Here is a 17,038-nt window from a genome sequence, read left to right as displayed (position 1 = left end):
GGTCTCATTCTTTTCAATCTGAGGGATGTGCTGGGAGTGGGGTGGTCATTGCACTGGAATGGGGAAGGTGACCGACCTCTGGCTACAGCTTTTCTTCTGCTCTCCCATCACCTGCTTTACGACAGACCTCTCCAAGGGAGTAGAGCAGAAATATCTGCAGATATGTGCATGGGTGGATATGTATAAAATTGAGGGTGTAGATGAATGAACAGATGGGAGGATGGATAAGTGGTTAGATGGGCTGAGGGGTACATAAGTGCTTGTATGGCTGGAATAAATGCATAGGTAGATGGATGCATGGCTGGATGAATAAATGAGTAGATGAATCAGTAAGTGGCTGGGGCATGGGTAAATGGAGATACAAATGGACAGATGGATGTCTAGAGGGGCGGACAAATGGCTAAGTGGATGAATTAACTCTGTGGGTAGATGGGTGGATTTATGGATGGGTTGGGAGTAAACTGACATGGCTAGAGTGGAGTTATGGACGGCTAAGTGAATGAAAGGGAAAGGTAAGTTGGATGCATCCATGCTAGGTGAAGCTATAGAGTGGATACATGAATGGAATAGGTTGGTAAAAGGTTACCTAGAAGATGAGTGGGTAGGTGAGCAAATGGATAGATGGGTGTGGAGAAGAATAGGTAGAATCATTGGTCATATGGGTAAGCGGATGGATGGGTGTAAGAATGGACAAATCAGGAGTGTGCAAAGTAAGCAAGGGAATAGCATGGATGGGTAAATGCATTGAAAGGTTAGGCAGTTCACTTTACTGCACGCTCAGCACACACCTTTAGTTACTTAAGACTAGGCAGCCTGCCAGGCCTTACCTGTGCCAACCCCATTCACTTTACTTCAGTTAATGCCTAAAAGGACACTTTCAAGTTGGAATAATTCTGACAACTGAGGAAACAAGTCCCCTGATAAAGGAGACGGCAAGTCTGGCAAAGCTGGGGTTAGAACTCACAGACTTAACCCAGGCCATTCAGTACTCTGCGTTCTGAAGCAGAGCGAGCCCACCATGGAGAGAAAGGTGATTTGAGGGCATTGGATACAGACAGATGGGAAGCCTGCTCCTTGGCAAGGGGCCTCCGGGTAGGGGGTGGTCCCTGGATTATCCCCATTGCACTACCTTTGCTCTGCATCTTGCACCCCCAAACTGGAAGCTGTATACTGGAGCCCTACAATCAAAGTCTGGTTTAGAAGTTGGGTTCTGACCTATGCCCTCCCCCCCCCACACCCAGAGTGGATCTGGCGCCTGGTCATCTAGAGAAACATCCCCACCAATCCCCTCCCCCACCTCTCCCCGCCCTTCCACAGAGGGGGGGCAGGGAGGGGACACAGCACTGCATCATTCCCTGTGGCACTCCGCTCTGGGGCCATTAACAGACGCCTCCCCATCGATTGGTTCTGCTAAGTGCTGCTGATTCAGACGGGTGGGGGTGAGGGCCCCTGGGGGCAGTGGGGGTAGGAGCTGGGCACAAAGAAGGGGGAGTCCAGGAAGTAGGAGGTGGGGAGAACTGGCAAAGTTCCCTGCCACCCCCATTTTCCAGATGACGCGACTGAGGCCCAACCAGCTTTGTAAGGAGGCGGAGTCTCCCCAGGGTCTCTTTCAAGCTGTCCTAGGGGAGGGGGCTCTGGGAGCCACGTAGCCCCTCCCTGCCTCTAGCTTCATCTCCCGACAAGCTCCAGAGGGGCGGGGAGAGAGCGCTGGAGGAGGAGGAACTCCGGCAGCTCTGCAGAGGGGGCCAGGAGCTCCGGGGTTTGGTACCCCCAGCCCCAACGCTGTTGCTGCTGCTGCTGCAGCAGGGACACAGGTGAGGACAGCCCTGTGGGGAGAGGGAGGGGACCATCAATAGCTCTGTCCTTGTCTTTTCCTGGTCCGGTCCCCATGCCCTAGTCCATCCTGGAGCAGTCTCCAGGGGTCCCACTGGACCTTGTCCTTCCTGAGCCTCCTTCCAAGGACCCAGCAGCCTCCTCCCCCTGTCTCCCACCCCGCCCCCGCCCGTGCCACCTTTCCCTCCTAGGCCTGGCTGTGGCTCTCCTCCTCCTCCTGTGCTGCTGCTGCTCCCGCCGCCGCCGCTGCTCCTGCTGTTGCTGGGCACACACCGCCAGCCCCTCCGGAGTGTGGTTTCCTCAGACCTGCCCTCAACGGTGGGACCCAGCCTTCTCCTGGTCTCCCCTACTATCTTCCTGCGAGGTTCAGCAGCCCCTTCTCCTGGAAGACACACCCAACTTTCTTCCAATACCCCGCCCCCTATCCAACCTATTTTGAGGGAATCCCCTTCCTCTTTGAATAGTCTTTTGCGAGTTTCTGGTGTGCTCAGGGATCTATACCCAACTTCAGTCCAGTTGAGTGTCGACCCTTTGGGATTCCCCAGACCCCCCCCCCTTTTCTTTTCCTCATCCAGAGCTCTTCAGCTATGGACCAGGCTTCCTAAGCCCCTCCAGGTAACCTCTGGAGAGCTGCCGGATATCTCCCAGCCTCTTAAAAAAGAAGCCAGTCCCATACACCACTTTCACTATCCCGTTTATTCAGTCCTCACTGGAGGACCCTCACCTCCCCTAGCTTCCCCAGAACTCCTGCAGCTTGTAGGCAACATCCTCCAGGCTAGTCTTGGCAGTGCTAGTCACTCCCGAGACACTTTTTAGCATCTTTACAACCTCCAGGCTCTCTCGCCACCCTTGAGATGCTCCAGTCCCCTTTCCTGATCTGCAAGGGGGCTCCAACCCAGGTATCTTTTCCCATAAGTCTTCTGGGTGTGGACAGCCCTTCAGTGTCTTTCAAACACCTCTGGTCCCATTCTCCAACTCTCTGAATGCCCCGATCTGTCTCCTGTTCAACTCAACTGAGGGATTTCAGGCCCTCCTTTAGTGGGAACTCTTGGGGGTGTGAACAACTCCCCACCTATTTCTTGGTCCCTTTGGACACCCTCAGGAACGTGTTGACTCTACAATCATGTCAGTCTAGACCTGAGGATCCTTCTTGGTACCTTTAGCGCTTTAACCCCTTCTTAGTCCTTTAGAACACCCCCCCCCCAAGCTCCTGTCTGTCTCTCTAGTTCCTCCTCCTCCGGGTTCCTCTTGGTCTCTCTCTCTCTTTCTACACACACACACACACACACACACACACACACCGGTTTCCTTGTCTGGGTAGCCCAGGGTCTCTCCAAGCCTCCATCATCCTGGAGATAGCCACATTCTCCTAAACATCACACCCCCAAAGTCTCCGTGGGCCTGGGGAGCTGCAGGATGGCGGCAGGTGTGGCCACATGGCTACCATTTGCAAGGGCTGCAGCCGTGGGCTGGCTGCCCTTAGCCCAGCAGCCCTTGCCCCCTGCACCGGAGGTGAAGGCATCCCGAGGGGATGAGGTTCTGGTGGTGAATGTGAGTGGTCGGCGCTTTGAGACCTGGAAAAACACGCTGGATCGCTACCCGGACACATTGCTGGGCAGCTCGGAGAAGGAATTCTTCTATGATGCTGAATCAGGCGAGTACTTCTTTGATCGTGACCCAGACATGTTCCGGCACGTGCTGAACTTCTACCGCACAGGCCGGCTGCACTGCCCCAGACAGGAGTGCATCCAGGCCTTTGATGAGGAGCTGGCCTTCTATGGCTTAGTACCAGAGCTGGTGGGCGACTGCTGTCTTGAAGAGTACAGGGACCGCAAGAAGGAGAACGCGGAGCGCCTAGCGGAAGACGAGGAGGCTGAGCAGGCCGGGGAAGGGCCAGCCCTTCCCGCAGGCAGCTCCCTGCGACAGCGACTCTGGAGGGCCTTCGAAAACCCACACACGAGCACTGCAGCACTGGTTTTCTACTATGTGACTGGCTTTTTCATAGCTGTCTCAGTCATCGCCAATGTAGTGGAGACCATCCCATGCCGTGGCCCGGCACGGCGACCCACGAGAGAGCAGCCCTGTGGTGACCGCTTCCCAATGGCCTTTTTCTGTATGGACACAGCCTGCGTGCTTATATTCACCGGGGAATACCTTCTGCGGCTCTTCGCCGCTCCCAGCCGTTGCCGCTTCCTGCGCAGCGTGATGAGCCTCATCGATGTGGTGGCCATCCTGCCCTACTACATTGGGCTTTTTGTGCCCAAGAATGATGATGTCTCTGGCGCCTTTGTCACCCTACGTGTGTTCCGTGTCTTCAGAATCTTCAAGTTCTCCAGACACTCCCAGGGCTTGCGGATTCTGGGCTACACCCTCAAGAGCTGTGCCTCTGAGCTGGGTTTTCTCCTCTTTTCCCTCACTATGGCCATCATCATCTTTGCCACTGTCATGTTCTATGCTGAGAAGGGCACCAGCAAGACCAACTTTACAAGCATCCCTGCTGCCTTCTGGTATACCATTGTCACCATGACCACACTTGGGTAAGTATAGACCTTGAGCTGGGCGCTCTCTCTGTAACATTAGGAAGGTTAGAACATGCCTCTATGGTAATGGATACCAAAACCAGAGCCTCACATGGAGACTTCACACATGCAGAATATGTGCTTTGCCTCTGCCTGCCACCCCACTTTTGAGACAAGGCTGTTGTGCTATGTATAGCCCAGGCTAGGTTCAGACACATTATCTTCCTGCCTCCACTTTCCCAGTGCTGGTATATACAGGTATTACCAGCATGCTTGGCCCCTTTATCTCCTTTTGAGCTCCATTTTCCTAATCTATAAAAATTCAGAAAGCTGCCGGGCGGTGGTGGTACACATCTTTAATCCCAGCACTCGGGAGGCAGAGGTAGACGGATCTCTGTGAGTTCGAGGCCAGCCTGGGCTACAGAGCAAGTTCCAGGACAGGCTCCAAAGCTACACAGAGAAACCCTGTCTCGGAAAAAACAAAAACAAAAACACCAAACAAACAAAAATTCAGAAAGCTGGGACTGGAGAAATGGCTCACCAGTTAAGAGTACATACTTTGGGCTGGAGAGATGGCTCAGGGGTTAAGAGCACTGGCTGCTCTTCTCAAGGTCCTTAGTTCATTTCCCAGCAACCACATGGTGGCTCACAACCATCTATAATGAGATCTGGCGCCCTCTTCTAGCCTGCAGGCAGAACACTGTATACATAATAAATAATTTTTTTTTAAAAAGAAGTACATACTTCTTTTGCAGAGGGCCCAAGTTCAGTTCCCAGCACCCAGGTTGGATAGCTCACAACTACCTGTTATTCGAGATACAGGGTATCTGATGCCTCTGACCATCGAGGCATCTGCACAATTGTGCCCATACATGTACACAGATATACACATATACATAATTAAAAATAATTTTTAAAAAATCATCTGTTTTTTAGTTTTGTGAGACAGAATTTCCCTATGCAACCTTGGCTGGTCTGGGACTTGCTCTGCAGACCAGGCTGGCTTTGAACTCACAGGGATCTGCCCACCTCTGCCTCCCAAGTGCTGGGATTAAAGGTATGTGCCACTATGCCTGGCAAAATAAATCTCTTAGAAAAAAGTTTAGGGGGCTGCAGAGATGGCTGACTGGTTAAGAGCACTTGCTGCTCTTGCAGAGGACCCAAGTTTGGTTCCCAGCACCCACATGGCGGCTCACAAGCACCTGCAATTCCAGTTCCAGAGGATCCAGTGCCCTCATCTGGCCTCCTGGGCCACTGAATCCATGTGGTGCACTACTGTTTTACCTTCCTTACAGGGGCTGCGCTTTCCATTTCTAGCAGCCCAGCTGCTAAGGGGGAATTCTCCTCCTCCAGAAAGTGGCTCTGTTGCTGCTGCTAAAGGTAGTTCTAACTAAATCTCTATCAGTCTAATAAAGCTCGAGATTCCAAGGCCAGGGTGAAAACCTGCGAGCCCAGAGAAACTGGCTAACTTTCGCTCTTTTCTGGGAGGCCACTCCCTTCCACACAGCCCCAACTCAAAAGAACCCACACCAAGTTCCTCCCTGCTACTTCCTGTCAATTAACGCAAAAGAAACACATCTCTACATAGTTAACAAATGCAGCATGAACAAATGAAACATCTTTGCCTAGTTAAATGTTCCACAACAGTGCACAAATGTACATGCAGGCAAAACACTCACACATGTAAAGTAAAATACATCAATGTTTTAAAAAGTAAAATTTAGTTGGTAGAGCACACCTTTAATCCCACCACCACAGGAGTAGAGGCAGGCGGATCTCTGTAAGTTCAAGGGCAGCCTGGTCTACATACCAGTTCCTGGACAGCCAAGGCTACACAAAGAGACCCTGTCTAAAAAAATTTAGAGAAGCCAGGTGTGGTAAGACCTGCCTTTTATCCTAGCATTTAGGAGGCAAAGGCAGGCACATCTTTGTGAGTCTGAGACCAGCCTGGATTATATAGTAAGTTCCAGCCCGGTGAGGCTACATAGCATGGACCTATCTTAAAAAACATAGAGTTATACTTAAATTTCCTAATCCCTCCCAGCTCTGAACATACCTTGATTTTTCCAGGTCAGGTTTAAAGAATTGTCTATGTTGTTCTCTTTTCTCTTCACACTTTCTCAGGGTCCCAGTTTTCTTCTCTTTTCTTTGAGATTGGGTTATGCTATGTAGGCCAGGCTTGCCTCGATTCACTGTATCGTCCAAGTTGGCCTCAGACTCAAAACAGTTGTCCTACCTCAGCCTCCTCCTAACTACTGGGATTATAGGATTCAGTTTCCCCCTTTGTAAAGTGGTGAATGAACACTTTAAGAGGATTCAGGGATACCATGTGAGTTCTCTGAATGCTTCTGGCACAGGATATATAGGGATATGGCTTCCAATCACCATTTTTTTTTTCCATTTTGAGCATTCATGTCATTGTCTCTCAACCTTCTAGAATCATCTGCTGTGTGGGCACAGCCTCTGGGTCGTTGTGATTCCTTGATGTTTTCCAGAAGATATTTTCAGCACTACTTTTTTATTTAGATAGATTCTTACGAAGTAGGCCGAGCTGGCCTTGAACTTCCAATGGATTTGCCTTTGCTTCTTGAGTGTCTGGACTCCAAGCCTATGACATCCACCTGGCTATATCAGTATTATTTTATTTTTCAAGACACAGTTTCTCTGTGTAGTTTTGGCTGTCCCAGAACTCTCTTTGTAGACCAGGCTGGCCTCAAATTCAGAGATCTACCTGCCTCTGCCTCCAGAGTGCTGGGATGAGTGTTATTTTTTTTTACTGCCAATCCCTGAGAGGAAACAGTTGAGATAGATACAACAAATGGAATCGCCAAACTCATGATGTTCTTTTCCTTGTTTGGGGAGGGGCATTATTGGGGATTGAACACACGGCCTCACCACAGTAGCCACAGGTCTGCCCCAGCTCTCATACTGTTTTGTTTTGTGGCAGAATCTCAATTTGTACACCCAGGCTGCCCTCAGATTTACAGTGATCCTTTTTCTGCCTCTGTCTCCCAAATACTGGGATTATAGGCTTGTGCCACCATTCACAGCTTCCTCTCTGTCTGTTTTTCAGTGTGTGGGGGATGGGGGGTGCATGCACTTTATATTTTGAAAATTATTATTATTGCATGTGTGTCTGCATGTCCATGCAACAAGATGCATATGGACAGTGGAGGACAACTTTGTAGAGTTGGTCCTCTCCGCCCACCTTTACCCGGAGTCCAGGCATTTGTTTGTTTGCTTTTCAAGACAAGGTTTCTCCATGTAGTCCTGGCTGTCCTGGAACTCATTCTGTAGACCAGGCTGGCTTTGAACTCACAGAGATCCATCTGGCTGTCACCTTTATTTTTTGAGACAGTTCTCTCATTGAACCAGCAGCTCATCCATTCAGCTAGATTAGCTGACCAGTGAGCTCCAGGGCTACGCTTATCTCTGCCCTCCAGGGCTGGATTCTAGGCACATGCCACTGATACAGCTTTTTACACGGGTTCTGGAGATCTGAACTTGGGGCCCCATGCTTGTGTGTGTCACAAGTATTTTACCGACTGATCCATGTGCCCCGACTCCTTACAGTGTTTAAAACGACACTGTGTGGGGCAGATTCTGTGACTCTCCTCTAGGATTAGGTAGACTCTTGCTATTCAGTGTCTGTCGAAAGGATGACTGAGTTTGTTCAGTGCCTTAGTACACTGAACAGAAGTTTCTAAAAAGTAGAGATGAATTCTGCTTGGAAGTAAGTCCATGATTGGATCAAATCAATAAATACTGAGTCCTAACGGTGAGTTAGCAGTAGGTATCTTGATGCCTTTTGCCATATACAGTCCTCAGAACAACTGTGCCATTCGGTGCTCATGCCTCATGCGTAAGTGAGACATGGTCTGAGATGACTATCACATGGCTAGAAATGGCCAAGTTACAGAGGCTCTGGAGCAGAGTCCTTACTGCTTAGAACAAATGAACAGGTCCGGAGATGTAGCTCAACTCAGAGCGCTTGCCTGGTACCCACAGAGGTCTGGGTTCAGTCTCCAGCACTACATAAATTGAGCAGGATTACAGGTGCCCATCATCCCAGTACATAGTGGGAGGTAGAAGCAGGGGCATCAGAAGTTCCAGGTCACCTCTGATACATAATAAGTTTGAGGTCTGCCTGGGATACATGAGACCTGCTCTCAACAAAACAAAACTAAAAACAGCAGCAGCAACACTGCCACTCAAAGGGATAAGGAAGAGCCATCTTTTTTTTCCAGACAGGGTTTCTCTGTGTAGTTTTGGAGCCTGTCCTGGAACTCATTCTGTAGCCCAGGCTGGCCTCGATCTCACAGAGATCCTCCTGCCTCTGCCTCCCAAGTGCTGGGATTAAAGCTGCGCGCCACCACCACTCCCTGACAGGAAGAGCCATTTTAGGGTGCAGCCTAACCAAAACTCTAGAAGCTGAAGATTGCAGAGGCTGAATTTCTCAGAGGCATTCCAATTGGTCTTGTGGTTAGAAAAATCAAAATGTGCTGTGTGCTCCTGGGCAAATCAACTATGGCACCTCTCTGAGCTGTTTTCCTCTTCTGACAAACAAGCTCTACCTCCATGGGAGAGGGGTGGCTTGGAGGAAGGCAGGGTAGTTTGGAGACTCCCAATCTTTCATAGGAGGATACTTTCCAGGCTTCTGCTGCTCCTTTTCCTTCTCCTTCTTTTTGTTTTGTTTTTTTTGTGGCAGGGTTTCTCTGTGTAGCTTTGCGCCTTTCCTGGAACTCGCTTTGGAGACCAGTCTGGTCTCGAACTCACAGAGATCGCCTGCCTCTGCTCCCCAAGTGCTGGGATTAAAGGCATGGGATACCATGCCTGGCCATTCTTCACATAATGAAGATTTATTTTTACTCTTTTTAAATCATGTGTATGGTATGTGTCCATATGTGGGTATGTACATGTGAATGCAGGTTTCCCCAGAGTCCAGAAGGTGTTGGGTGTTCTGGTGCTAGAGTTACTGATAGCTGTGAGCTGAACGACATGGGTGCTGAACTCTGGTCCTCTGGAATTCCTAACCAGTAAGCTATTTCTCTAGCCCCCACTCTCTAAATTTTGCAGTATAAGGAACTGAAGCTGGGGCTGGAGAAACGGCTCAGTGGTTAAAAGCACCTGCTGCTCTTCCAGAGAACCTGGGTTCAATTCCCAGCATCCACATGGTGGCTCACAACTGTCTGTAACTCTAGTTCCAGGGCATCTGACACCCTCTTGTGGCCTCCATGGGCACCAGGCAAGGTATACTTAATAGATAGATGAAAAACACTCGTACCCATAAAAACAAATAAATAAATCTTAAAAGAAAAAGAACCTGAAGTTAGGGCTGGAAAGATGGCTTAGTGTTTAAGAGCGTCCTTAACTCCAGCTCCAGTGGATCTGACACTCTCTTCTAGATGTATGTGGTACACATACTTCCATGTAGGCAAATACTCATGCACACAAAATAAAACTTAAAAAGCTGGGCGGTGATGGCACACATCTTTAATCCCAGCACTCGGGAGGCAGAGGCAGGCGGATCTCTGTGAGTTCGAGACCAGCCTGGTCTACAGAGTGAGATCCAGGACAGCCAGGACTACACAGAGAAACCCTGTCTCAAAAACCAAAACAACAACAACAACAAGAACAAACTTAAAAAGGAAGGCAGAAACTGAAGCTCAGAGAGTCTGTGTGCTTGGCCAAGTTTGCGGAGTACATCAGGAGTGGGTGGGTGGAATGCGGGGTACTGAACACCTACCTCTTCAACCCTGCCTGCTTCTGCCTTTCCCAGGTATGGGGACATGGTGCCTAGCACCATTGCTGGCAAAATTTTTGGCTCCATCTGCTCACTTAGTGGTGTGTTGGTCATTGCCTTGCCTGTACCAGTCATTGTCTCCAACTTCAGCCGCATCTACCACCAGAACCAGCGTGCCGACAAGCGCCGAGCGCAGCAGGTAACTCCCCCCCCAACCCCCCCAACCCCGTCTCCCGTCTCCCTTCCGAGCCCTGGCGTTCCGTACGCCCTAAACCCTCTGCTCCTGGCCTCACCCGCCTAACCTTTCCTTTCGTCTCCTCTCTGTAGAAGGTGCGCCTGGCAAGAATCCGGTTGGCAAAGAGCGGTACCACGAACGCCTTCCTGCAGTATAAGCAAAATGGCGGCCTTGAGGTGGGCAGGTGCATTTACTGGGGTTGCGGGGAGCAGGGTTAGGAGGGGAAGGTGCTCACTGCCTGTCGCTGCTCCATCTGTTCCAGGACAGCGGCAGTGGGGAGGGACAGGCGCTGTGTGTGAGGAGCCGTTCTGCTTTCGAACAGCAGCATCACCATTTGCTCCACTGTCTAGAGAAGACTACGGTGAGGCCAAACCCGATGCCACGTGGCGGGGGGGGGGGGGGGGGGGGGGGAGGTCTTTCTGAGCACCAAGCTGCTTCCCTCACTGAGACGGAAGCCTTACCACTTACCATGTGAGCTCTACAAGTATCACGTGGTGTTGCACGAATCCTAAGTGGTCTTATAATAAAAACCTGGAGCCAGATATCAGGGTGAATGCTGAAAGATCAGAGAAGCAGAGCAAGTCACAGCCACCGCCTCTTACCTCACCAGCTCCTCGGGCTGGAAGAGCTTCAGTTTCTGTCTCCTCCTGCCTTATATTCCTGTCTCTACCCAGACACATCCCTTCCTGTTTCAACCTTCCTAGGGGATTAAAAGTGTGTGCCACCAGCCTGGCTGTTTCTCTTTAACACTGGATTAATCACGTTGTAGCCCAGCGTGGCCTTGAACTCACAGAAATCCAGATGAATCTCTGTCTCTGCCTCCCTAGTGCTAGCTAAGGACCAAAGGTGTGTGCCACCACTGCCTGGCCTCTGTGGCTAACTCTGTGGCTAGCTCTGTCCTCTGACCTTCTGGCAAATGTTATTTGTTCAAAATATCACCACAGCATGGTGCTTCCTTTAATGAGGCTGAGTCTGTGGCAGAGACAGGTGATCTCAATGAGTTTCGGGCCAGCATGATCTACATAGTGAATTTGAGGCCAGCCAAGGCTGCATAGGCTACACCTTGTCTCAAAGAGAGGGGAGAGAGAGAGAGAGAGAGAGAGAGAGAGAGAGAGAGAGAGAGAGAGAGAGAGACTTCTTTCTAGGGTGGGCAAGGAAAGAGAAGGGAGAGCGACTTTGTTTAAGCCAAGGTCTGGGAGTTGCGTCAGTTTCCATGGCGTGGGGTACCTTGTGATCCTGCTTCCCTTCTGCCCACAGTGTCACGAGTTCACGGATGAGCTCACCTTCAGTGAGGCCCTTGGAGCTGTGTCACTGGGTGGCCGCACCAGCCGGAGTACTTCCTTGTCTTCCCAGCCGATGGGGTCTGGCAGCCTGCTGTCATCTTGCTGCCCTAGAAGGGCCAAGCGCCGGGCCATCCGCCTTGCCAACTCCACTGCCTCCGTCAGCCGTGGCAGCATGCAGGAGCTAGACACGCTAGCAGGGCTTCGGAGGAGCCCTGCCCCTCAGAGGTGAGGACCTGGCTCACGGTTTGACCACCGTTAGAACGTGCAGAACCTGGGCCGTGGGTTTGCGATTTCATGACAAGTCAAGCGCAGACTCAGAGTCCTCTGTGCAAGGACCTTTAGTTGGTTTTGGAAACTCCTCATTTTTTCAAAATTTTGAGACAGGGTCTTGCTTTGTTTATGGACCAAGTTGACCTGAAACTCAACGATAATTCTGCCGCGGCCATCAAGAGCTGGAACTCCTACATTAGTGCACTGTGCTCTTCATTCATTCTTTCAAATATTTGCTGAGTAGCGGCAGTGGCATATATTCCTGTGGCCCTAGTCACTCAGGAAGCTAAGGCAGGAGGGTCACTTGAGCTGGGGATGTCGCTCAATGAGAAACATGTGCCTAGGATGAAGGAAGCCTTACATTCCATCCAACACACACACACACACACACACACACACACATAGGCTTGGGGTGGTGGGGTGGATCCTCGTGTCCTGAAACTTACATTCTAATAGAAAAAGACACTTAACAAGTACACAGACTTCATATTGGGTCAGACATTTGGAAGTAGCCAGGTGAAAAAGAAATCAGGAACAGTGACAGTGGCCAGAGACTTCAGAGCAGAGGATGATACAGGGGTTACTTTTTGATTATTTTTAATTATGTATCTGTGTGGGGGTATGTGCCTATGACTGGAGATGTCCTTGGGAGCCCCAGGCTTTAGATCCCCAGGGGCAAGAGTTATAGAGGGTTGTGAGCTGCCTGATGTGGGTGCTAGGAAGCAAGCTCAGGTCCTCTGGAAGACCACTGCTCAACCACTGAGCCATCTCGCTAGCCTCATTTTTTTCTTTGAATTTTTTTTCAGATTGGGCATGGTGGCACATGCCTTTAGTCCCAGAGAACTCACCCAATCTCTGTGAGTTCAAGGCCAGCCTAGTCTACATAGTGAGTTCCAGGCTAACCATAGTCTACATAGTGAGACCTGTCTCAAAAAAATAGATAAAACATTATCTTTTTTAGTGCTGTAAATGGAACCTAGGGTCTCACAAATGTTAGTTAAATATTCTGTCCCATTTCAGAACAGGCTCCAAAGCTACAAGGAAAACCCTGTCTCGAAAAAACAAAACAAAGCCGGGCGGTGGTGGCACTCACTTTTAATCCCAGCACTGGGAGGCAGAGGCAGGCGGATCTCTGTGAGTTTGAGGCCAGCCTGGGCTACAGAGTGAGTTCCAGGAAAGGCGCAAAGCTACACAGAGAAAGAAAAAGAAAAAAGAAAAAAAAAAACCTCTGTCACTGAGCCATGTGCAGTTTTAGCAATGTGGTCAAGAAAAGCTTTTCTGGGGCTGGAAAGATGGCTTAGCGGTTAAGAGCACTTGCTCTTTTTTTATTTTTTTTATTTTTTATTTTTTATTTTTTTTTGGTTTTTCGAGACAGGGTTTCTCTGTGTAGCTTTGCGCCTTTCCTGGAACTCATTTGGTAGCCCAGGCTGGCCTCGAACTCAGATATCCACCTGCCTCTGCCTCCCGAGTGCTGGGATTAAAGGCGTGCGCCACCACCGCCCGGCTCTTTTTTATTTTTTTAATTTATTTATTTTTTATTTGCATTGATATTTTGCCTGCATCTGTGTCTGTGTGAGGGTGTTAGATCTTGGACTTAGAGACAGTTGCTAGCTGCCATGTGGGTGCCGGAAGTTGAACCCTTTCCTCTGGAAGGGCAGTTAGCGCTCTTACCCATGGAGCCATCTCTCCAGCCCAAGAGCTCTTGTTCTTGAAGAGGACCTGAGTTTGGTTCCCAGAACCCACATATGGTGGTTCACAAGCACCTCTACCTCCAGTTCCAGGGGAGCTGACGCCCTCTTCTGTCCTCCATTGGCACCAGGCACACCTGTGGTACACACACATACATGCAGACAAAACACTTACGCACATAAAGTAAAAGAAAATAATCTAAAAAAAATCTTTTTTAAAGAAAAGAAAAGCTTTTCTGAGCTGGTGTCTGAGTCCAGGCCTAAAGGAGGCGGCAAGGGAGTAAAGCCATACATGTAACTAGAGGACACGCTTCCCAGGCAGTGTCCAGATGTGCAAATGCCGTGAAACCTCTGTACATCAGAGGTCTGGCAAGGAAACTACTCTGGGTAAAGTAGGAAGTGGGGGACAGACTTCAGAAGGACAGAATCAGAAAGGAATGAGGACTCAGGGTTAGAGATCCTAGTGCAGATTTTGAAACTTTTTGTTTGTTTCATTTGGTTTTGAAGTGGGGGCTCACTATGTATACAGCCTAAGCTAGCCTCAAACTCAGCGTCTGCCTGCCTTAGCCTCTTGAGTGCCAGAACTACTGGTGTGTGCCACCATTCCCTGTTCCTGTTATAGACTCGTGCCAGAGTTTTGCCAGTTTTGCCATTGTTAAGGGTACCAATAGAGGGACTAGGGAGATGGCTCTGATTTAGAGTATGTGTTGCTCTTGCAGAGAATCTGGGTTCACGTGGTGGCTCACAACCACCCATAACTCCAGTTTCAGGTGATTTGATGCACTGTTCTGGCCTCCTTGGGCACCAGACATGCATATAGTACACAGAAAAACATGGCAAGGCCCTGGATTTACTCCCCAGCATCACACAAAAAGTGTGTGTGTGTGTGTGTGTGTGTGTACGTATACTATGTTCAGGCACTTTATATCATTTATTATTTCATTTGGTCTGTATAAGAACCCGATGAGGGAAGGAATATTTTTATTTTCATGCTACAAATAAAAGAGGTTTTCAGTGTGGTAAAATGTGATCACGATTTGAACCTAAGACCAGTTGACTCCAGAATGCACCTCTTTTTACCATAGTTGAGGATGCAGGGAGAATTCGTAGCACGATGCAAGGGACCCAGTAGGTGCTTAGTGAATGTGACAATTGTATGGCAATCATCGAGATGTTTTTTTTAAAAGTGGTCCATCTTCCCCACCCCTGTTCACAGCCGCTCAAGCCTCAATGCCAAGCCCCATGACAGCCTTGACCTGAACTGTGATAGCCGGGACTTCGTGGCTGCCATCATCAGCATCCCCACCCCTCCGGCCAACACGCCAGACGAGAGTCAACCTTCCTCCCCTGGCGGCGGGGGTGGCGGCGGCGGCGGGGGTGGCAGGAGCACCAGCACCCTCCGGAACTCCAGCTTGGGTACCCCATGCCTCCTTCCTGAGACTGTGAAGATCTCTTCTCTGTGAGGGCTGGGTCTGCCCATCCAGAGGGCCTTCTTTATTCTTGCGAACTCCTTTCCAAAGCCATATTTGGGAGAGGCAAAGAGGGGCGGGCCTGGGGACCTCTTATGCTCCCTGCCAAGAACTATGCAGTGGAGCTTCATGGAATGGCTCATCTGGTGGGGAAGTAGCTAGGGAACGGGGAACGTCCGTCCCTCAGTCCAGACGGTTTTCCTAATGGGAGCTGAAGCGCTGAGACTCCCTAGGCCCCTGGCCTCCTTGCCCCAGCATGCTGGGACTGGCCTCTCTCTCCTAGCTGGCCTCCTGCATGCTTCTCCCTTGGGCCCTCAGAGGCAGGTTAAAGCTTTCTGTGGTCTGACATTTGAGGTCTGGCTTGACAAGAAGAGTTGAGAGTCCCTCTGCTCTTCGGTTGTGCTGTGCGAGTTGGAAGGTTCGGAGAAGAGAACCCTCCACTCTTAATTTAGCCTCTAGGGGGGCAAGGTCTCTGCCCTTCACCAGGCGCAGCCATTCCCAGATTTGGAAGCTTGGAATGCCACCGTGGGCTGGCTTAATGGGCTGTGGCCTCTCTAGTGACCCGCTACCCCCATGCTTTGGCTGAGGGGTCAGGCTGCTTCTCCTAACAGAGATAGCACAAACACTACCACCCCTTTCCCTGGCTGCTGGAAATGAGTTCCTGCCTCCTGCCCTCGGCTGGGCCTCCAGCAAACTCTAGCAATAGCAGCTGCTGCTGTACCAATATGCAAAGCCTCAGACTTGCTGCAGCATATACATCTGCCCTGATCAGATGGGCCACATCTAACTGCTCTCTTTTGTGGTGGTTTTTTTCTTCGTGGGTTGGTCTGGAGTCTGGACCTGCTGAGATAAGAGACTGGCACCCAGCTAGAGCTGGGCTGGGTTTTGAGGTCATGGGCTGATTCTGGAGTCTTGGGCAGGAGTCCAGAAGTGTTGTAGGCAGAGGCCTGGGTTGTTCCTGAACCCTGGGAGGGACAGAAGAGACTTCTTGATTGCCTCCTCCTTCCCTGTAATTTCCACATAGTCTTGTCTCTCGGGTCACCTTCTGGATCTGTGGTCTCGGACTGAAATCTCATATCTCAGGTTTCCTGTCTCCCAGCTCTGTCCCTCTGAAGCTGGCAGCCGACAAAGATGAAATTCTCATCAGTCAATAAAACTTAAGAGGAGAGATGTGGACTGAGCATCTACTGACTCTGGATTGACTTTGGGGGCTGGGCTTGGGCTTGGGCTTAAGGACACTCGGGTCTCAGTTTCTTTCAACAGTGAAGGGGCTGGTGTGGGAGGTCGATGGCTAGTGAGGTATTCTTAAACATGAGGATCATGGAGAAATAAAGACGGCGGTTTGAAGAGTTGGTCTCTGTAGGCAGTGAAGAAAGCCAGAGGGTACCAAGACTGATGTATCTTGGGATTTTTTTCCAAGACAGAGTTTCTTTGTGTAGTCCTGGCTGTCCTGGAACTCACTCTGTAGTCCAGGCTAGCCTCGAACTCACAGAGATCTGCCTGCCTCTGCCTCCCGAGTGCTGGGATTAAAGGTGTGTGCCACTACTGCTCGGTAGTGTGTCATGGGTATTAATCTGTTCCAGGTCCTTCATTTACCGATGGAGAAGCCAAGATCAAGAGCAACACGTAGTTACTTAGAGGGGTAACTTAAGCTTCCTGATAGCAAAACCCTATAAATTTAAGCCTAATAAAATTATTTCTGAGTTTGGTATATCCCCTTTGGTCATGGATATCCCCTGCGTTTACTCCTGGATACTGGCTCCACCAGACTAGTATGTGACTGAGCTCTGTAGACCACTGAGAAGACAGAGCTTGGATTCAGACTAACACACTTCAGTCCTTGGGTGAGAGAATCACCTTCTTTTGTGTCAGGTTGCTAATTTGAAATGGACATTTTTTTTTTTGTATCAGGACAGGGTTTCTCTGTGTAGCTTTGAAGCCTGTCCTGGAACTCATTCCGTAGACCAGGCTGGCCTCAAACTCAGAGAGATCCACCTG

At 50.1% G+C, this 17,038-nt stretch overlaps 1 protein-coding gene across 1 annotated transcript; it reads left to right on the top strand.

Annotated features, from left to right (window-relative positions):
* Positions 1-1,475: 1,475 nt before the first annotated feature.
* On the top strand, positions 1,476-16,752 carry Kcnd1 (potassium voltage-gated channel subfamily D member 1). Its single transcript, XM_076562282.1, has 7 exons — positions 1,476-1,814; positions 2,025-4,370; positions 10,132-10,294; positions 10,423-10,506; positions 10,593-10,691; positions 11,588-11,838; positions 14,788-16,752. Exons 2-7 carry the CDS (start codon positions 3,250-3,252, stop codon positions 15,032-15,034), a joined length of 1,965 nt encoding a protein of 654 aa, XP_076418397.1. The 5' UTR covers positions 1,476-1,814; positions 2,025-3,249; the 3' UTR covers positions 15,035-16,752.
* The last annotated feature ends 286 nt before the right edge of the window (positions 16,753-17,038 follow it).

The sequence above is a fragment of the Peromyscus maniculatus genome, chromosome X (assembly GCF_049852395.1).
Source record: "Peromyscus maniculatus bairdii isolate BWxNUB_F1_BW_parent chromosome X, HU_Pman_BW_mat_3.1, whole genome shotgun sequence".
Lineage (NCBI taxonomy): Eukaryota > Metazoa > Chordata > Mammalia > Rodentia > Cricetidae > Peromyscus > Peromyscus maniculatus.
The sequence above is the reverse complement of the archived record's forward strand: the minus strand, read 5'-3'. Positions and strand labels throughout refer to the sequence as shown.